This window comes from Sardina pilchardus, chromosome 5, assembly GCF_963854185.1.
Source record: "Sardina pilchardus chromosome 5, fSarPil1.1, whole genome shotgun sequence".
NCBI lineage: Eukaryota > Metazoa > Chordata > Actinopteri > Clupeiformes > Clupeidae > Sardina > Sardina pilchardus.
In genome coordinates, this window is record NC_084998.1 from 27,777,287 (window position 1) to 27,799,166 (window position 21,880).

At 48.2% G+C, this 21,880-nt stretch overlaps 1 protein-coding gene across 3 annotated transcripts in view; it reads right to left on the minus strand.

Annotated features, from left to right (window-relative positions):
- Window positions 1-1,509: 1,509 nt before the first annotated feature.
- larp1 (La ribonucleoprotein 1, translational regulator) overlaps window positions 1,510-21,880 on the minus strand; it is a 33,271-nt gene continuing 12,900 nt past the window's right edge. Inside the window, exons 2-20 of one of the 3 annotated variants that reach the window (XM_062537183.1) lie at window positions 20,115-20,176; window positions 19,847-19,912; window positions 17,171-17,242; window positions 15,982-16,132; window positions 15,219-15,353; window positions 14,265-14,417; window positions 12,976-13,138; window positions 12,582-12,726; window positions 12,005-12,179; window positions 10,843-11,000; window positions 10,147-10,539; window positions 7,860-7,983; window positions 7,183-7,388; window positions 6,820-6,926; window positions 6,263-6,420; window positions 5,774-5,918; window positions 5,223-5,332; window positions 4,855-4,982; window positions 1,510-4,661 (exon numbers count right to left, since the gene is read on the minus strand). In XM_062537183.1, the coding sequence (XP_062393167.1) occupies window positions 4,461-4,661; window positions 4,855-4,982; window positions 5,223-5,332; window positions 5,774-5,918; window positions 6,263-6,420; window positions 6,820-6,926; window positions 7,183-7,388; window positions 7,860-7,983; window positions 10,147-10,539; window positions 10,843-11,000; window positions 12,005-12,179; window positions 12,582-12,726; window positions 12,976-13,138; window positions 14,265-14,417; window positions 15,219-15,353; window positions 15,982-16,132; window positions 17,171-17,242; window positions 19,847-19,912; window positions 20,115-20,176 (2,852 nt within the window). In that variant the 3' untranslated portion in view covers window positions 1,510-4,460. Of the gene's footprint in view, window positions 4,662-4,854; window positions 4,983-5,222; window positions 5,333-5,773; window positions 5,919-6,262; window positions 6,421-6,819; window positions 6,927-7,182; window positions 7,389-7,859; window positions 7,984-10,146; window positions 10,555-10,842; window positions 11,001-12,004; window positions 12,180-12,581; window positions 12,727-12,975; window positions 13,139-14,264; window positions 14,418-15,218; window positions 15,354-15,981; window positions 16,133-17,170; window positions 17,243-19,846; window positions 19,913-20,114; window positions 20,177-21,880 lie in introns of all 3 variants that reach the window. The other 2 variants (XM_062537182.1, XM_062537184.1) reach the window with 2 other exon arrangements.

The following is a 21,880-nucleotide window of genomic DNA, read 5'->3' on the forward strand; positions in this document are numbered from 1 at the left end:
TGGTGAAAGTCCCCCACTGCTCACAGTCAGGGTACAGAAATGTGTCATCGCTTACAAACACCTTCTGAAGGGGTTAAGCTAGACTTACTAGACTAACAAGTGCCCTCACAAACACCCATGTACAAACCACAGTTCCAGTATCCACAGTTAGTGGTTTAGATGTCTGAAGATGACCGACTGAGAATCAAAAAATAACACGCTCGGAACACTCCCGTGTGGAGGGCCACCTACAAACGACTGATGTTCAGTTGTGTACAGAAATGTGTCATCACTGAGTACATGCACCCTGTTTACGTGTGACAGACTAAGTTAACAGGTGCCCTAGTGAGCCCACATGTATTCAAGGGTCTCATCAGGTCCCTTGCCACAAGTGTGTTAATCAAGCACCATGCAGTCTGCATTCATATACTGTACTAGGACCAGGTGCTTGATTTTATACACCTGTGGTAAAAGACCCGATGAAACCCATGAATAGACTTAAGTCAACACATGCCCTAACGATCCCCAATGTACGAGCTGTATATCCACAGTTACTGTGCTGTTTAGGTTTTTAGGATGATAATCAACAGTGAATCAAAAAGAAATGCTGTAAAATGTTGTTTCTGTGAGCACAAGACTTACTCCTAGGCTACTACCTAAAGGACACAGGAGTCACTACCTACAGTACCTAGGCTACTACCTAAAGAACACAAGAGTTGCTACCTAGGCTCTACCTAAAGGACACAGGAGTTGCTAGCTAGGCTACTACCTAAAGGACACAGGAGTTGCTACCTAGGCTACTACCTAAAGGACACAGGAGTTGCTACCTAGGCTACTACCTAAAGGACTTCTGGCCAGAAAGCTCCTGTGCTGAGGAGCAGCCAGAGGGGATGAACAGGAGCACTCGCTGTGAGGACAGCAGCAGGCAGCCCTGTGGGGTCACACCCCAGAGGTGTTCACAGGTGTGCGTGCTCATTATGGGAGTGGGTCTACCCCACGCCAGCAGGGGGCGACAAATACACTAATGTAATAGAACAGTTTGCCTGCAAAAAGTTTGCCCACATAAGGAGATCCGGGTGTTAATTGAAACTAACGACCTCTGCAAGTCACTCTGGGGTAGTAAAAATCTAAGTTTGCCGTCTTAACAAAGATACCGAAGATCACAGCGCCCACTCTAAGGTAGAGGAGAGGAAAACATCTGCATTTGTCCCCGCGTTTAACAGTTGTGATAATTCATAATCCCTGTTACTTTCCCATAGGAAAAAATCTCAAGATAGCGAAACACCGCCTTTGGAAAGCTTACGAGGTCAATTCCTCTGCCTTCAACATATACACATACCATTTGGAGTTGCTCCTGTGCCTTACATATTAACATGGTCTGAACTCTGAAGTATCGTATATATAATATCACACATGCGATCATTTGTCAACAAAGTACAGTTGCTAATGTTCATACGGCATACGCACGCACACACACACCCCATACCCAGAACCAGAACAAAAGACCACACAAGAGCCGCTCAGTTGGTGTTTAAGGTTTTTTTGTCCGTTTTGTGTTTTTTTTTTATTATTAAGGAAAAGCATAATTACTACAAATTACAAAGAACACTAACAGCGAATCACATCAGCCTACAAAGCAGATATTATGAATATTAAATGTTATGATACAAGATTCTCATTCAAGTATTTTACATTTTTCCATTTTATAGATTTTTTTGTTCCTTTTCTTCATTTTGATCAGTTTTTCATGACGAGCCTAACATATCTGAACTGCTAATGCACCTATTAACATTTCAATGGATCATGTACAGCTAGTTGAGTTATTTATATGGCTTTATGGAATCTTTTTGTCCTTTTTTTTTAAATCCCCCTCAGTCCCTAGTCCTCTGATCTGTAGACATCGCACCTGAGACAGACGCACGCACGCGCGCACACACACACACACACACACACACGGGCACACACACACGCACGCATGCAGCCTCACACACACACAGACTCACACACAGCATATCGCTGGCCGTTGACGCACGCTCACACACGCAGTCACACACACAGACAGACACACACACGCATGCAGACTCACACACAGCATATCGCTGGCCGTTGAGACGCAGCAGCTCCTGCCTCAGTGCAGTTGGTTTCAGGTTTCCGTTGCTAGGTGATTATTATTCCTGATTGTGATTGGATAAAATGGGTGTGAGGTCATGCCTGAAGACTGGGAGCACCCACTAAACCCCTCCTCCCAATCCAATGTTTTTTTTTAAAAGTTTAGAAATAAAAGACAATAAAAAATAAAATTCATGTAACAAATGGCCTACTGCTAGACAAGGAGGGGAAAAAAAACATTTACACAGACATCACCATGTCCACTCAAAAAGACAGAAGTGTTGCCAAGAGCAACCACGGCTTCCGGAGACGTGTAACGTCGCAGGCCGCAGAGCATGGACAGGCTCCTCCCGCCTGGCTCCAGGCTCTGCCTTCCTTCCTTCCTTCCTCTTCCTTCCTTGCAGCTTAGCAACTGTAAACAAAGGCCCACTGCAATGGAGGATCCAGAGGTCAACCGGAGGTCACCAAACACCAGCATGCACCCCAGGTCTCCGCACGCGCTCACAACGCCTCAGCACCGCGTCTCGAGCGCCCGACCTGGTGATGTCACACTTCCCTTTGATGGCTACGTGGACCTCGGAAGCTCGGAGGTCAAAGGTCGCCGCCCTCCCCTTTCCTCTGTCCATCAGCTCCGGCTACTTGTCAGTAAATACCAGGAGATCTTAATGTACGCATGTAAGGCAGATGTGATCGTCAGCTTTGGGGAGATGGAGCACTGGACATTTACAATTCCAGGTTAAGGGTGGTTACGCGACAACATGGGGTGTGTATGGCCGTGTGTGTGTGTGTGTGTGTGTGCGCGCATGTGTTTGTATGTGTGTATGTGTATGTGTATGTGTATGTGTTCGTGTTGTTTGGGAGGGTCAAATTCATGCATTTGTTTGGTTTGTACATGCATGCGTATGTGTGTGTGTGTGTGTGTGTGTGTGTTTATGTGGACACAGGTATGCGTGTCGGCATCTAGGATGCAGCTTGGTCTTCAAGTATTCTGGATGATTAAGATGATACTTCCAGTCCGTTATGAAGGAGGGCGCTTCTATTCTCACACACACACACACACCCCAACACTAAGGGACTTCTACAACAGACCTTATGATATGTGGAAGACTGAAGGTATCCCAGTTAAAGTGATTAAGAGAGAGTGTGTGTGTGTGTGTGTGTGTGTGTGTGTGTGTGTGTGTGTTAGTGTACGAGTGTGTGTGCGCACAGTTGCATATAGTCAGGGTAAATGCTGTCCATCAACATTAAGGTGACCGGCGCGAAGTAAGCGGAGAACCATTAAAGTAAATAAGGCATCTTTCAGTCAGCTCCATCAGGCGCAGGAGACGAGAGACAGGGGGGGTCTTCAGTCTTTTTGTTCGTTATTTGTCCTCCTTTTGCTTGTTGTATATATATCGATATATATATATTTAAATCCAGCCCCACTGCTAGTCAACAGTTTTTTTTTTTTTCTTTTTGCTCACTTTTCAATTCATAAGGTTCCAACCCAACATAAAAGTTTCTTTGTTTTGTTTTTGTTTTTTTTTCTTTATGCATTTTTTTTTTCTCTCCCTCGGCCCTCCAAATGTTCAGGTCAACACAAAAAGTTTCTCTCTCGTTGTCCAACTTAAGAATTCCCACGCGGCTCTCGGAAAAGAAGTCGTAAAAGCACAGAGAGGAGGGGGAGGGAGGGAGGGAGAGAGGGAGGGAGAGAGGGAAAGAGATAGATAGAGGGGAATGAGCGATGAGCGGCCATTTCTGGAGTCCGCTCGCAGCGTAGCACAGCTCAGCTCGGCGAGAAGTGGGAGCGGGGGTACAGAGAGGAGAGAGAGAGAGAGAGAGAGAGAGAGAGAGAAAGTGAGAGAAAGAAAGAGAGAGAGAGAGAGACTGAGGAGGGCTAGGGGATGGGCTCGTCCAAATCCAGCCAATCCAACGATCCAAAACTGCAGATCCAGCCAATCCCAGAGCAGGAAAATAAAAACTAACAACTCTGATATGCGACATCCCAAAGGAAAATAAAAATAAAATAAAAATCTCTCCAGCCCTTAACACCATCAACATCATCATCATCATCATCATCATCATCATGACACCTTTTGTCATTTCCATTTTTAAACGTCAAGGAAATGGGAGAAAAAAAAAATGAATGTAAGATAAAAGATAAAAAATAAAATGGAAGAGCTTTGATATTTTCCATCCGGGCGCTGCTGTCGTTGGTGTCCGCGTTACGTACGCTTGCGTTGGTTTGTTTTGGTGTCATGCTTGCACAGCGCTGGACAGCGGTCCTCGGGGAGGGGGGGGGGGTGGGAGAAGGAGGTGGGGGGAGGGGGGGGTCACAGGGAGTGGAGAGGGGGGGCGATGGCAGAGTCGTGACGCGCCGGCGTGTGGCGGGGCTACTTCTGGGGCTTGGCGTCGAGCGCGGGGCTCCGCTGGGCGCTGGGTTTGGCATCGTCGCGGGCGCTGCCCTGGGAGGAGGAGGAGGAGGGGGGGCGGCCGGCCTGCTGCAGGGGAGCGTGCGAGCCGTGGGAGGGGTGGCGGCGACGGCCGTCTCCGCTGGATGAGTGCCTCTTGCGACCGCCTTCCTCCATCGGGGGCTGGACACACACACACACACACACACACACACATTAGTACACCACCACCTACTTTAACATGTACAGAGAAAGACATGGAGGACCACGCGAGATGTACACAAACCCCTTCAATGACGAGCTCTTGTCCCCCAGACAACCTGAAAACTTTACCCTCACACACACACACACACACAGGTCCTGTTTGAGCACTCACATCCACTCTGAAGTCCTCCAGGCGTTTAAACTTGCTCAGATACTCTGAGAGCTTGGGGTCGATCTCAAGGGTCTTGGCCTTCGAGTACTTCAGGAAGGCCCAGAACTTCTCCAGTCCGTACAGCTGGCCTGGGGAGGAGAGGACGGAACACAGCAGAGGTCACTACACACACACGCCAACACACACAGGCCAAGACACAGGCCAACACACACATATATACACAGACCCATAAAACACACACACGGGCCAACACTCACATACTGTAGGCCCACACACACAGTCCCACAGTAATGGTACAGTACATCAGTACCCTGAGCTAAGGGGCCTCCACACGCGCACACACGCACACGCACACGCACACTTCTCACCAGCTTCATAGTCTTTCATGGTTTCCTCCTGGAAGTCTCTGAAGATGTCGGGCCGGAACTTCCTCTCTAGGCCGTAGCTGAAGTAGCGGAACAGGCACTCCAGGCCATACCTACATAGAGCGGAGGTCAAAGGTCAGACGGCTCTCCACATACACACACAGAAACACAAACACACACACACACACACACACACACACACACAGAGACACAAACACACACACACAGACACACAAACACACACACAGAGGCAGGCAGGCAGGACAAACACACACAGACCTACTACACAAATCAGACACACGGGGAGGCAGACGGACAAACACACACAAACAGACACGCAGGCAGGTATGAAGAGACAGAGACAAAGACAGAGAGACACACACACACACACAAATCTACAACACAAATCAGCCACGTATGCAGGCAGACAGACAAATAAATAAATACACACACACACTACACAAATCAGACACACCAGCAGGCAGGTGGACAGACGGACAACACCTGAAACAACAAAACCAGCTAGACAGACTGCCCGAGCGGTGGGTGCTTACCGGTATCCAGCCTTGCCATCCTCCACCACCAGCTGCTTGAACTCCTCGTACATCTTCCTGTTGAAGTGATCCCGCAGGAAGAAGGACCAGAACCGGAACAGCGTGTTCATCTCCTGCGACTGACCAATGCCCAGACGCTTCCTCTCTGAGTGACGACACCAGTAACCAATCAGACAGACCCAAGAAACACCACAAAATCCAAACTTCCCAAATAATTTTCCAAAGATACAGCATATCACGTGCAAAGGTATCTACCAGAGTATTCCCACAACAAGTTACTTCTTGATTTGCCCCCCCCCCCCTCCCCCTGCTTTAATGCACTTCAAAAACTCGCCAATTATGGCAAAAGCATTTGTTTAAACAACTGAAGGTGTGTAGGAGTGTTCTGGGGTTCAGAGCAGACACAGACATCACACACACACACACACACACACACACACACACACACACACACACACACACACACACAGGAATGGTCTGCTGGCGTACCGTTGAGGCAGCGGCGGCGATACTTGTGGTAGACGTGTTGTGTGAAGCCGTTCTCCTTGAGCAGCTCGTGGGAGGGGTGCTGGAACTTGGGCAGAGACTGAGGGGTGCAGCCGATGTTGCCCAGGGCCGGGGTGCCCTCGGAGGGGCTGGCATTGGAGCTGGGGAGGGAGAGAGAACGGGAGATGGGAAGGGGGGGGGGGCACCATTAACTCACACAAAGGAACAGAAAAACACATGTGCAACTCTGTGGTTATACACCGAAACTACGCTGGCATGAGAAACAGGTTATTGTGCAATAACAAGCTTGATGTTGAAGATGGTTTTAGGATTTAGAATTGGGCTTTGCTGTTGAGGCCGTATTTGCAAGGTGCTTCAAGTGTGTCAATGTGGTTGTTATTTTCTACGTGCGTGTGCATGTCAATGTAACATGACTCATCTTGTGTGTGTGTGTGTGTGTGTGTGTGTGTGTGACTGAGGCAGTGCGTGAGTGGTCTTGAGTGTGCCTGTGTGTGTGCCTGTATGTGTGTGTGTGTGTGTGTGTGTGTGTCTGTCTGTACCTGACTGAGGCAGTACGTGAGCGGTGTTCTCTGGAGTCCATGACCCATCCCACGTGGCACTCCATAGGCGGGTTGGAGCTGTGTCGGGTCTTCCTCTTCCGCGGGGTCTAGTGGACACACACATAAATAATCACATGAGTTTCACACACACACACACACACACACACACACACACACACACACACACCATAACACTGTAATCCCTTGTAATATAGTTAACATATGTAAGTCACTTTGGATAAAAGAAAGTGTCTGCTAAGTGTAATGTAATGTAATATAAAAAAATGAGCAAAATCAATGTATAAGCCGCAGTTAACAACTCTCACACTCCGGTCTAGGCCACCCCCCGGGGCGCTCACTCACCTTGGCATCGACGGCGCGTCCCTCCTTGACGACGGGGTAGAAGCGTGGCGTCTGCGTGGGGTCCTTGAGGCGTGGCGTTCTGGGGGTGCGCGGGGTGCGGGCGCTGCGGTAGTTGGGCGAGTCAGGCACGGTGGTGGGCAGCGAGCGCGCGATGGTCGACGGCTCGGGGGCGCCGAACAGCTTGTTGGCCAGAGCGTCAGTGGGGACTGCACACACACACACACACACACACACACACACACACACAGAGAGAGAGCGCAAACGAGGGGAGAGGACAGCAGTTAGGAAGGAGAGCTGGATAACGAGCCTCACACACACACACACACACACCTTTCAAAAATCAATACACAATACAGACAATAAAGAGGGCTCTTTGACCAAAAGTCATTTTCTGATTTAACACACAAACATAAATACAGACGATACAAAAGGATCCAACACAGACTTCGACACAACACACACACACACATAAATACAGAGGATACAACAGGATCCAACACACACTAAAGCCTACCTTACACTGACAAGACTTTGAGTAAAGCTTGAATGAGGGGCATTAGTTAAAAGACTAATCTTTCAAGAATCTTTCCCAAATCTTGTTTAAGTCTGCCAGTGTAAGGTAGGCTTTAGACATAACTCACACACACACACACACACACACACACACAAGGACTCACTGTTCTGTGGGCGTGGGGGTCCCGGTGGCACCTCCTGGTTGGGGTCGACGGGGGGCTCCGGGGTCAGGCAATCAAACTCCTCCCGGGTGATCAGGTGAACCTTCTTGAAGTTCTCCACCTCTTGCTGCTCACAGGGACACAGAGAAACAGGCATTACACACTGCTACACATACACACATTTATATTTACTCAGTCTCTCACACACACACACACACACACAAGAAGACAATCATTACACACTGCTCTACACATACACACATTTATATTTACTCAGTCTCTCACACACACACACACACACAAGAAGACAATCATTACACACTGCTCTACACACACACACACACACACACACACACACACACACACACACATACGCACACACGCACACACGCACACACTGATATTTACTGTGTGTGTTTTCTCCAACACAGTCGTACAAACACACACAAGTCATTAGAAGGGCACTTGTCTGCTATGGAAGAGCATTGACATGTGCTGGCCAACCCCAAACCACATGAGGCTCCATCCAAATGACCATTTCACACCCTACCAAACCTCATGTCTACTCTTAACACACTCTATAACAATTTGTGTTTCACGCCTTCGCCAAAGCAGAACTCCGTCACCAATTCCAATTGGGGCAAAGGGAAATCTCACCTTAGTCCAGCCTCAAATCCTACCGTCATAAACTACGAAAAGTAACAACTTATGACACGTGTAAAACCATGGGAAAATTCTCTTCTGCAAGGCTCTACTCCAGGGCTCTTGTGATGGCCTCTGTGGCCTCGAAACCAAGGACAGAACTGTTTTTACTTTCTCCGGCTCTGAAGCGGAACAGGGAGAAATTATCCAGTGAAGGCCACCGAAGAAAAACAACAACACTGACTGACCAGCTCTGACTTTTTCTCCCTTCTCCACCTCAAAACACAAAATCCTTCAATGCCTGTGGCAACACGGCGCCTTCCAGAAATTACAGTGAAAAACCTCAAAAATAAATAAATAAACAAAAGACTGCCCTCTCAGTCTGTTTTCAAAGAAAAAGAATACATCTTTTAAGCAGTTATAATCACAAACTCATCATAAGTTCATGAAAAGTTGTGTGCACGTGGTAGGCCAACAGACAGGACAGAAACTAATAGGAGGTCAAACACGAGGCTAGAGAGACTAGGAACCCGATATTGACAACTGAGTATCACAGGTCACCGACCCTGCCGTTAGCCCCCTTTTTTAACGATTCTACATTTTCAGCCATCACCTACCCAGTCCTATTCTGAATCAACACAATCAAACACACACACACACACACACAATGGAGGCCGTGAGAGTGAGTGAGTTACCTCTGCACCGAGATGAGCCATCTCTCCCACCTTGAGGTCCACCAGAGCCGACCCTTAGGCCTTGGGGTGGCCCAGGGGGGGTGTATTTATAAACACGGGCGCAGAGCAGCAGAGCGAGGGGGGTTGGGCCCAGCAGCGCACGTAGGCCAGCGCTTCAGTGCGGTTAGCACGTGCTGCCACACAAAAGGGTGAACCACAAAGGCACCCAACCCACAACAAACGCCCTCTCACACAGAGCCATTCTGTCCGGCCTCGTCCAGAAAAACACCCAAAGGCTTGTCGGGTCTGGTAACCTCGCTCTCTCTCTCTCTCGTGCTCGATCACACACACACACACACACACACACACACATACAAACACACACCTGGAACCTGTCAGAATCTCAAATACAAACACACACACTGGAACCTGTCAGAATCTTACACACGTGTTGAGCCTTGCAGTGAAGTCTATTCATAATCCCTTAGGTTTACCTGGTAGGCCAGAAAAGACCAACAGGTAAAAAGAAGGGAAGAATACATACACACACGCATTGTTCAATAAAACCAAAAGCACAAAGAGAGAGAAAACGCTTTCAGGGTTGGTATCTAAATGCACTTTTTTTGTGTGCAAAGTTCATATAACCTATATTTACTAGAATTGAACGGACAACCTGAGTTTTCAAAACTGCCCAGACAAGCAGTTATCAAAGCATGGACAAGGCTGCCGGAATAAGTTAATGGTCAAAGACTTTCATATCTTTGGGAAACTAAAAACTCCCATCTGAACCAACTCCTAACACTTACGACCACTTTAAAATGAAGTCTTACATAGGGTGCAAACCAACTTGATACAACCTGGTCTCAAGACAGCCATATGTGCAAGGACAAGTGCTGACCTCTTGATCTCTGAGGCTACGGCTCGACGTGTACCCATGTTAGGAGTCTGAGGGGCACCGGTCCGGTCCGACTCACCTTGATTTGGGCGTACTCGGGTTCGTAGGTGTCGTCCCACAGGTCCTGCTCGTAGTAGTAGAGTCCGTCGTTGATGACCTTGACCAGCTCGGAGGTGAGCTTGGAGCGCGAGGTGTGGTTGCCGGTGCGGTCTCCGCCGGGGTGCTTGCGCAGGTACGGCGGCGTCTGCGTGACGATGAGGATCTTGTTGACGTCGTGGTCGTCGATCTCGCCGTCCGTCTCCTCGTCGGACCAGTCGGTGAAGGTGTTGCGGCGGCCGTCGATCTGCTCCATCTCCTCGTCGAACATGAAGTCCAGCTCCTCGGGCTCCTCGGCCTCCGGGAGCTTGGCGGCCGCCGTCGGGCTCGGCGCGGCGGGGGTCGGCGTGGCGGCCACCGGGATCTCCTCCGCCTTCTGCAACGAGGGGGTCTGCGTCAGCCGACCAATCAACAACACGCGTGAGTGGAGGGTGAGGCCGATGGACGGACGGAAGGATGGATGGGCGGACAGACAGTTAGATGGAGGGATGGAGGGATGGAGAGGAGATAATATGAGAGAATGAGATGGTGCACTTCTTCATGCACATATGAGAGAGAGAGAGAGAGAGAAAGAAATAAAAGAGAGAGATGGCAAACCAGAGAGGTAGAGAGAGAGAGAAAGAGAGAGAAAGAGAGAAAGACGGAGAGATGGCAAAGACGGAAATAATCAGAGGCTTACCTTGGGCCTGGCGGGTGAGGGCCGAGGCCTCTTCTTGACCTCGATCCAAGACTCTGAGTCGAGGTCAGGCAGACTGGCGGACAGACCCTTGGGCATGGTCTTCAGGTTACTCACGTCCTCTGGCTTGGACTGAATGGGCGTGGAGGAGCGTGGCGTGTCTGCAGGAGAGACGATCAGTTAGCACAACACTGCCCCCTAGAGATCAAATGTCTGATGGGTTTGAGAGCATCATGCACAATATTGGTGGGTGGTTTTATCCCCAAAATGGCAATGGACTTTCATTCATAACCAACACTAAATAAATGGAATCGAACTTAAAGGAATAGTTCGGAATTTTGGACATAGGACCTTATTTCCAACTTAGTCGGGGTGATATAGATCGGTGAAGACCGTTTTCAGTGAATATCTGCCCTTCCTTGAGTTGCAGCGTTCATCTCGTGCTAACCTAGGTGCCGAGATAACGCAAGACAACGGTAACATCCAGCCTGCCACTGGAAACACTCCACAGAACACCCGAAACAAATAAATGATAACGTCAGACTATCAATGCACATGCCTGTGTTGATAGAACAATGTCAGAAAATAAAACTAACCTTGCATCGCATTGCAATAGCCTACTTTGTTCCCTGTATGGCAGTGGCGGATTGATATTGAGAAACTAGTCCCTCAAAATGTAATAAATCATTGAGTTGCAAGGTTAGTTTTAATTCTAAAATTATTCTATCAACACGGACACGTATATCGATAGTCTGACGTTTTAATTGACTTGTCTCGGATGTGCGGTGGAGTGAGTAAGACTGTTGTTGATGTCAGACTGATGTTACTGTAGAAATGCGTTAGCTAAGAACCAGCGATAGCAAAGGGGGACGCTGCAACTGAAGGAAGGGGTTAAACGCGATAAAAACGGTCTCCACCGACCTATATCACCTCGGTAAAGTTGGAAATTAGGTCCTATGTCCAAAATTCCGAACTATTCCTTTAACGGTGACCAACTAACACCCCACGTAGATTAAATTAGGTTAGTCAACGGTAGTCAAGTTTCAAAAACATTTTCTCTGTTGTATCATGATGCATTATATTAAATGCCTTGGTTGTGGATGTCGATCTACCACTGTGTGTTCTGTACAAAATCCTTATGGACTGTAAGTGGCAAGATGCTTACTGGACTTGGGCTCCGCGGCTTGTCTGGGCACAAACTCGGGACAGTTGACGAGCTGCGAGAAATCCGTCTGGTTCTGGTCGGGCGCGGCCAGGCCAGGCAGCGGCCATTTGTCGGGCTCCTCCTTACAGCGCATCTTCATGTCGATGATCTCCACCACAGTGCTGTCCTTCAAAGCCTGACTCAGACACACAAATCAGACGTCATGTTTTCACGGGTCTTCATGTTTTTGAAACCTCAAAGTGTCTCTTTTTCTTTAAGCTTGCAAAAAGGTGTGTGATTTTGTGTGTACGCAGATGTTGTCTTTGCTGTTCATCTCTGTTTGAATACTTCTGGTGTTATGTATGCAGGAATGAATGTGCATCTGCCAACTCAAGCCTGGTTCTGTGGTGAAATAGAGCAGTTCAGCGTGTCTGTGTTTTGCCTCTACTGCTGATAACTGCCTATTTCTGGTTAGGGGCCCTGGACTTGGTGCGGGCCAGTCTTCTGTGTGCATATAATGTCTATCTCAATGGTCTCAGTCTCGATGTCTGTGGTGAGGGCATGGATGTGGTGTGTGTGTGTGTGTGTGTGCGTTTACCTCTAGGATCAGGCTGATATCTGTGGTGAGGGCCTGGACTCTGTGGAAGCTGGCGACAAGAGTGACGGGCAGGAAGCCCCCCTCATCCATCTTCCTCCGCAGGAAAAAGTCCCTCTGCAGGTTGTCCACACTGAAGTAGTACTCACTGGAGACACACACACACACACACACATTAACACGTTAGGTCTTCTCTATGAGGCACAGCTGAGAGAAGAGCGTGTGATACCAGTTAAGCACACAGGTGTCATCATTTGACTTCACTTACTGTTACTAACTCAAATCTCAGTTCAATAAGTCATGCATATATATATATGACTACTGTATGGTGTCAGACAAAGCTTTCCTCTATGGCCAAAATATGCATCACATCTCCTGGTGTGCAGCCCTAACTCACATCTGTCTCTTGATGTAGTCCTTCAGCAGACCCTGGTCCACGGAGAACAGGTCTTGGCTGCTCATGTTGTCGTAGTAATAAACGGAGCTGTTGGGGAACTTGGGGCCGTAGGCGCCGTCTTTCCCCTCGTAGCCCTTGTAGCCGTAATGGTAGTCGTAATGTCCTGCGCGAAGCACAAGGGAAGCGTTAGCATTCAGCTGAGACATTAGCATAGCACGGCTCACATCAAAACCTTCTAAACTGACATGCATACAAACACACACACACACACGCAGACACAGACAGACACACACACAGACAGACAGACACACAGACACCCACACATACAGACAGACAGACAGACACACACACACACACACACACACAGAGACTGTGATCTGCATGACCGTTGCTGATGAACTGTGTGATGACCTTTCTGTATAAATAACCTTTGTGCATCAGTCGATGTCGTTTCCCCTAATTTCATGTTTGTCTCCAGCCAGTGACCCATATTCTAGTTTCTGCTCCTTAATCACATGACTTGTCTCTGCACTGCAGCGGTGACTAGGCCTTTTGTGCGGGAGCAAAATCACCATTTTGTAAGAGCAGTCAGATGCACGAGGCACAGACGAGGACGGCATGGCATGGCCACCGTGGGCTTACTCTTAAAAGCATGTCTGTCTCGGCAAACAACGGCAAACAACTACATCTTTAGGCAATGTGCTTCAAGCCCCCTCACTTTAAAACATGCCCTGGTGTAGTTAGAAAGCACATCAGATTAGTTCAATCTTTAAAGTGCAGATTTAACATTACCATGCACATTGTAAACCATTTTGAAGTTAATTTTTATACCAGGTGTTTTCAGAATGAAATAAAAAAAATAAAAAAAACCACACTGTGGTGGCATGCGTGTATGTGAATACATCTACTGTGTGAGTATGTGTGTGTGTGTGTGTGTGTGTGTTTATAAGTACCGTACTGTCTGTGTATATCACCACAAGTATTTGTATAATAGCAACATGTGTGTGTGTGTGTGTGTGTGTGTGTGTTTATAAGTACCGTACTGTCTGTGTATATCACCACAAGTATTTGTATAATAGCAACATGTGTGTGTGTGTGTGTGTGTGTGTGTACACATGTAGATTGTGTGTGTGTGTGTGTGTACACACACGTAGATTATGTGTGTGTGTGTGTATACACGTAGATTGTGTGTGTGTGTGTATACACATAGATTGCGTGTGTGTGTGTGTGTGTGTGTGTGTGTGTGTGTGTGTGTGTGTGTGTGTGTGTGTGTGTGTGTGCGTACAGACCTCTGCTTCCTCCTCTTCCTCTGCCTCTTCCTCTCCCTCGGCCACGGCCGCGTCCTCGGAACCCAGCACGGAACGGAGCACCCTCGCTCTTGACACTCGACACCTCGTCATGGTCGTCACGGAACTCGCGCTCGTACTTCCCGCTGTGCCAATCTGAGGAGCACAAACACACACACACACACACTTCAGAATTTACGGCTATTACAGGCTGGCAATTGTGCGTGTACTTGCAAACACTGCTGCCCCCTGACAGGAAGTCCCACCCTCTATAAAAAAGAGCCAATAGCTTGGCATGGATATCAATGGAACATTCATCCATCTGTTTTGTAGACCGTGTAACCATAGAAACAGCTGTGGCAGGGAAACCTGGTGCTGAAACAGCAGCTACAAAAACTCTAATTATTTTGGGATCTTTACCCACCTAGTTGAGGCAAATGTCAACAGGTTGTTTATGCAAGTCATGTCAGATCACCTCAGGTGATTCCAGATATATTCCCAAGTAATGAATTGGATTAGGTGCTCTTAATCATGAAATAATAATGTTCTCCCTGGTGCATTTGATCCTAGTCTCATCATGTGCTACGGCCTGGATGTGTTACCCAGATAGCTGATGATGACAGCACAAGCTTAGGATTGCTCAGTCTCTGTGCGATAGACTTATGACCCTCTCAAATATTTACTACAGGACCCCAGGGAGACTAGCGACCCCTTTTAGGGAAAGCTAATGGAGACCCTAATAAAAGGACACAAAATAAATGAAACTGAACTGAACTAATAAGACTCTTAATCATCCACAGGGCGCACTGAAGCCTCACCCGCACTGTCCAGTGTCCAGTGTTATTAAAGCTACCGTCACTTTGGGAAGAACTGGATGAACATTTTCATGAGATGTCAATCTATACAGAGCTCTCGTGCTCATTGGTCAAAAAAGGTCATATGGGTGTGATGTCGTACCGCGGAGGTCGTTCCTGCTGTTCGGGGGCATGCGGGATGGCTCGTTCTGGCGCGTGTTGTTCCGGGAAGCGGAACGTTCTCGCGGGCCCTCAGACTTCACCTCGATCACCAGAGGAACCCACTTGTGCTTGTTGCCTAAACACACACACATACAATAATAAAATCATGAATGAGTACGTCAACTTTTCCATTAAACAGAATGGTAGTTAAGATTTGACACTAACACAAAGACATCAGACAGAAATGAGTGAACTGCGTACAGAGAGCAGTTCCTCAAGTGAACAGTAGGTGTCACTATTGCACCAAGAGAAAAAGAGGGAGGCGCAGGAATGGTGTAAACTTCAGAAAAATGACGTGGCCCAGACAAACACACACACACACGACACGACACGACACGAGCACACGCACACAAACACAGACTCGCAAGCGAATAACCGCACACACACACACACACCAAAAGACAGGCAGAGGAAGCTGACAGGGACGAGAGAGAGAGAGAGAGAGCGAGGGAGAAAGGGAGAGAACCACCAGCTCCAGCTGCCAGGTTCAGAACTAGTGGAAGAATTCACAAACAGCTCAGAGAAACCCCAAAGCCAGACAGCCATGTTCTTACGCCGACTGCCCACACCGTGGCTTTATTTACAGAGAGAATAGCGTGTGCACTCTGTCTGCCTTCCGACCCCCCCTCGATCCCTCCAGTAGTTGGAGCTTAAGAGAACCCCCGTCCCCCCCGTCCCACTCCACGTGTTGCTAGGAGACCCACCTTTCTTTTTCTGTCCGTTTTTCTGGGACTCCTCGTCGCCGTTCTTCTCTTCTCCGGAGTCGTCTGATTTGGTCTTCTGGTTCTCCTTGGTCTCCTCGATCTCCCGCTTCTCCTTCTCTTTCTCCTTCTTCGCAGTCACCTTCTTGGGAACCTAGGGAGACGCATCACACACACAAGCACACATACATTGTTCACACATTCTTCATTTCTCCACCACAAAGTACTGTGCATGTGTGCATTTATCTGTGTGTGTGTGTGTGTGTGTGTGTGTGTGTGTCTGTGTGGGTTAGTGTGTCTAGTCCACTCGGTGTGTTAAAAAGGTAGCATGTGAGTGTTTGAACATAGATACACATCTGTGTAACTTCCCACCGTGTCGGTGCCGTTATCTTCAAGGTCGCTGTAAACCTCTCTTTCAGCACAGAGTGTGCCACCTCATTCTTATTGTGCAATCTTACCATAACCACACGCACAGATCATCTTACCTTCTGCCATACAGACTAGTCAAACAGAACACACACACTACTTAATTACAGTTCACATCCAGGGTAAATAAAGCACTTTCCTGGAAAGGAGAAGGCAAACTTGAGCTCATGGCATCTCAAACTGATGAAGTTTCAACACCTGTTTAAAGGATGTGGAACAGCATGCGCGTGTGTGTGTACACTGTACACTGTGACATGTTGACCACCACCTAAGGTTCTGGTTAATGTTTCTGTGGTCTTCCACGAGCTCAGCACATGTCCTCCTCAGCAGTTTCAAATATTTAACACACACACACACACACACACGAATCACTGGTGATTTACACGCAGTGCTAAGACACACTGACACACTGTTGCTTTTGCACACTGCTGTACAATGCATGTCCCAGAAACACCATGCTGTCAAAATGTACTTAAGCCGGTCACAGAGACACACACGGTCACAAAAACACACGCACACAGTAATAGAAACACACACACACAACTAAAAACCCATGACTGAAGAGAAGTGTCTTTTAACGATCAAAATGTCTACAATTTAAACTTTTAAAGTTTAAAATTATTCAACTTCACATGCAAACACACACACACACACACTTCACGCCAGTAGTCATTGTCCAGCTGACAAGGTGCTAAAGTTAGGAAGCGTTCTGAGCTAGTCAGGGGAGATGTTAGCGGTCAGGGCGTTTGCATCCTGGGGGACTTACTGAGGGGCGGCAGGTGGTTGGGCCTGCCTCACGAGTCACCTTAACACTCACACTGCTCGAGCTACCCTCCGTCTGTGCACACAGGGAGAGAACAACAGCTAAACATCAACGGAAGACACACACACACACACACCTAACATAACAAACAGACAAACACCATTCGGGATTATCTCAACAGAGACAATCAATCAAGTCTGACCTAACAGAAGAACACAAACACCACACAAGACTGACTCTAGAAGACAGTAAAAACATCCCACACCCAAGGGGAGATTTACACCGTGTACTATAGACAAACACCATTAACAGTGAGTGAGCTAATAATGCTTTCTTCCAACAGACACTAAACACACAGTAAAAACAAACTAAAAACTTAGTAGTGGACAGACACACACAAGGTAAGAGTTTGAATTAGTTTTTTTTAAAAGACAGTAAGTCTTGCAGGCGGGGAACCCAATGAGCTCCACCGGCCCTCCTACATTCTGTTCTTATGTGACTTTCCCTTCTGTGGACGCTAACTTGACCTTTAGGACGCTAATTTGACCTTTAGGGAAACATGTAGTGAACCGAAAACAGAATGAACCCAAATCAGGACGAACCGGAACTTTTAGGGGCCTTGGACAAATGATGAAGCTCGACGATGAAGGGGGGAAAAAACCCACGCACTATTGTGTCTCCGCCAGATTAACTCATTCACAAGAATGTCATGGTACGTTCCACCACTGTCCTTTAAGAGAGAATCTGAGGAATCTGACAAACCTGAGCGCCTCCTCCTGCAGCTATAGCTCATTTCTCCAAAGCAATTACTCTGTTATCTCTAGCGCCCCCCTGGGGAGCCCCAGCTGCTATTTTTAATTAATAAAACACGCCGGACTGGGCTCCATTTTAAGACCTACAGCGTCCCCAGTGGTTTGGGAGGAAGTAAGTTTAGCTGCTACAGAGAGGAACTCTGCAACCCAGTGTGTGTGTGTGTGCGTGTGTGTGTGTGAGAGAATCTGATGTGTCTGTGTGTTGATATTTGCTTTGTCCCTAGGCTGAGAGTATCTATATATTAAAGTTGCTGTACATTTATGTACACACACACACACACATCCACAAGTTTTGTTGGACGATTATCCCTCACATGCACACGTTATGTAGTCATTCTCTTGATAAATCTAAAAACTCATACGCACATTCTTAATATCCACTCCCTACACGACTGTGTGGTTGACATCATCAGCTAGTTGGGTTAGCGTGTGTTTATTCAAGATTTAGAACCTCAACGCCACACCTATAATGACCTTGAAAATCTCTGACTCCTGCGCATCCAGACGGCTTCAGCGGAATCAGGTGGCAGGTGAGTCATGTCATTTCAAGGTCATATTATAACTAATACGCTTCATCAAGTGATGGATGAATATCTTGACAATGTCAATTACCGTTAGCTATTATTCACTGTGTTTTGCCCTCCTCCATGTGCAGCCTCTGTGCATGACAGTATGGAAGTCAGAGGAACAGCTCCTACAGTGGTGGCTGCTTGCGTGTGTGTGTGTGTGTGTGTGCGCGCAAGTGTGAGAGCGTGTGTAAGAGTAACATCTAAAATAACGGTAGCTGCTTACTGAACTGCTGTGTAGGACACCGTGTGTGTGTGTGTGTGTGTGTGTGTGTGTGTGGGACCCTCAGAGAGGGTGAGGGTGCGTGTGTGTGTGTGTGTGTGGGTGTGTGTGAGCGTTAGTGGAACATCTAAAATAGCGGTGGCTGCTGGCTGGCCTGCTGCGTGGGGCAGCGTGTGAGCGGGCCCCTAAAAGGCCATGCGTCTGTGGCAGCCGTAGCAGAGGGTTATTCCCGGCTCTCCCTGACCTACATGTGGGGGTGAGAGAGTGAGGGGGGGGGGGGGACCCTCAGCTGGCTAAAAAAGGGGGTTACGGGGGCCATACACACCTCCACGTACGCCTGTCCACCGACCAGAAGGCAGAAATAACCACCCCACCCCATCCTTTACCCCGGCCCAGCCTGACAAACCCCGGCCCAAGCAAGGATTTATGCTCCTGAGCGGCTCATCTAGGAACACAGGGCGGACAATCGCAACCCTACACGCGTTAACGACCTACCAGGCCCGTCTGGTTCAGAAGGTCAAGAAATCCTCCGCGGGTGCAGGAAAAGAGCAGAGGCTGGTCTCCAGGAGCAGCGGCTGGCTTTGCAGTAATGCTACACGCTAATCTTCGCTCCGTCAGCGGAGGCTGACACAACGCGTCTTTCCCCCGGTCACCCCGCGGTGTCCAAATAAAGAAGAGCATCCCAAGCGCTGACGGTCGTTGCTAGCGCCCGAGGATGCTCGGAGAGCTCCGCTGACCAGCCACAGCGGCAGAGGAAAGGCGCTTCACTCCGAGCGCTCGGGCTAGAGGTCACAAGCAGCCACATCGTGGCTAAGGTGTGGCAGGAACATGACTATTTGGGTAACCCTTGACAACAGTGGCCAAGCCAAATGCACACGCTGGCATATTCTGGTTCTAAACGTTACTATTATATTACAATAGCTTTGCCTGTGTTCATCCATAAAGCCTCTTTTCTTGAAATTATATATTTTTTTACTGTTGCATCTGTAGAAGCTCTATACAAAGTAGCAGCTGTTTGCAGTCGTGTGTGTGTGTGTGTGTGTGTGTGAGAGAGAGATTATTTGTGTTCTAGTCTCACCTGTTGGTCTTTTGAGGCGATCTCTCCAGGGGTCGGCCAGTTATTGGCATCACCAAAGTCCCCAACCTTTAAAATACCAGTAAAATCATTTAAGCGCCATGGTGATGCATCACCTCACACAGAAAACATACAAACATGGAAGTGTCATAAACAAGAGGCCAATATGCACAGATGGGATTGATAGGTGGAGTGTGGATTAAGAGTGTGTGCGTGTGTGTGTGTGTGTGTGTGTGTGTGTGTGTGTGGATTAAGTGTGTAAGTGTCTTACCTTTGCTCCTTTCCGGGGTCTGGGGTTCCCCGCTTTCACCACCTTTGCTGGTCCAGTGGGCTCTGTAGGAAAAGAGTAGTGCCGTTAAAACACAAACCAAAACACAGCTGGAAGGACACTAAATCTTCAAGACTTCTGGACATTACACGCCATTTCAATGAATCAGGATCTCTCCTCTCTCTCTCCTCCTCTCTTCCCCCCCTTCTCTCTTTCTTCCTCATCTCTCGCTCTCCTCCTCTCTTTCTCCCCCCCTCTCTTTTCTATTCCTCTCTGCTCTCCACGACATCTTCGCTTCAGGACTCGCTCTCATCCAGCACCTCTATTAGCCTGAACATGCTTCATGTTGTTCAGTGTGTTCTACGGTGCCCTAAATGGCTCAACACAATACAAAAGCCACAACACGAATTGCAAACGTCACAACATGAATGCAAACGTGTCACACAAATAGTCTTCCGTCTGTCGCACACTTCCATTTTGGGCCCCGAGGCCCCATTACCACTTCCTCATTGGAGTGTACCACACAGCTTATAGAGCATCATTGGGATGTATAGCGCTGTGTGTGTGTGTGTGTGTGTGTGACCGTCAATAACCAGCACACACACATACACACACTCACTTATTTCCTCCTTCCTTAAAATATCAAGTTGCATATTCACGCAGTTCCCACTCAAGACACCTCAAGTGTGAATGCGTCCTGGCACAAGCAGTCTTCACACACACACACACACATCTGTGGTCATGGAACAATCCTGCTTATAATGGGGAAATCCTCAGGAGAACACCAGGGCAGGCCCATGGCAGATGACACATTCTCTCTCTCACACACACACACACACACACACACAGAGTGGGCTGGGTGCGCAAACCAGCAAGTCTGTATTTCCATGGAAACATAAGCCAAACATTGATCTGACTGGACTGGAGGTGGGAAAAACAAGAGGGCGTGTAGTAACAGACTACCCAACATGGAAGGCACACAGAGGCATCGCAAAACCACACCAACCAATAGGGAAGGAGGAAGGAGGGGCCTTCCCGTCACCACAGGCAACAGGAAACTGCCAACTGCCAGCGGGTGCAGCGACTGCTCCTGCTGATGCTACTGCAGACACCTGTCGTCAAGCAGCGCAGTGGCCGCACTCGGCTCCTTCACTACCACACTGTCCCCGTGACCTGCTGACCCCAAGCTGACCTTTGGTCACCCGCACAGCCGGTCAGGTATAAATGCCAAGGAGATTCCGTTACAGCTGATAACACAGTACAAGGCCAACGCGTAAATCACACAATGTCCTGCACAGACATGATCACATGACAGACTGGACAGAAGTTTGGTGGAGAAAGCAGAACGCAACTTTAAACAGGCACTAGATCAAATATCAAACCTAAAGTAGTTGGACCTGCAGTGCAGACTATAAGATGTCCCCAGAAACACTGATTCATAGTATATTCTGGGACAGTCTAATACAGCTCCTTCTTTTGTGTGTGTGTGTGTGTGTGTGTGTGTGTGTGTGTGTGTGTGTGTGTGTGTGTGTGTGTGATCCCTCCTCCTTTTGATTTTTACCTTCAATAGAAGTTAAATGGAACAGACACACACAATGTCCATCAGCCAACAGACCAGACCAGACCAGACCAGACCAGACCAGTACTGACTGGCAACCAAGCACACACGGCAGCTCTTAAGGATGCACTAGTCTCGGACACGACACCTCCTCTGCCATTTTAGTGAGGGACCCTCTCGTCCAATAAAGTCCCCACTGCTGGGCAGAGAG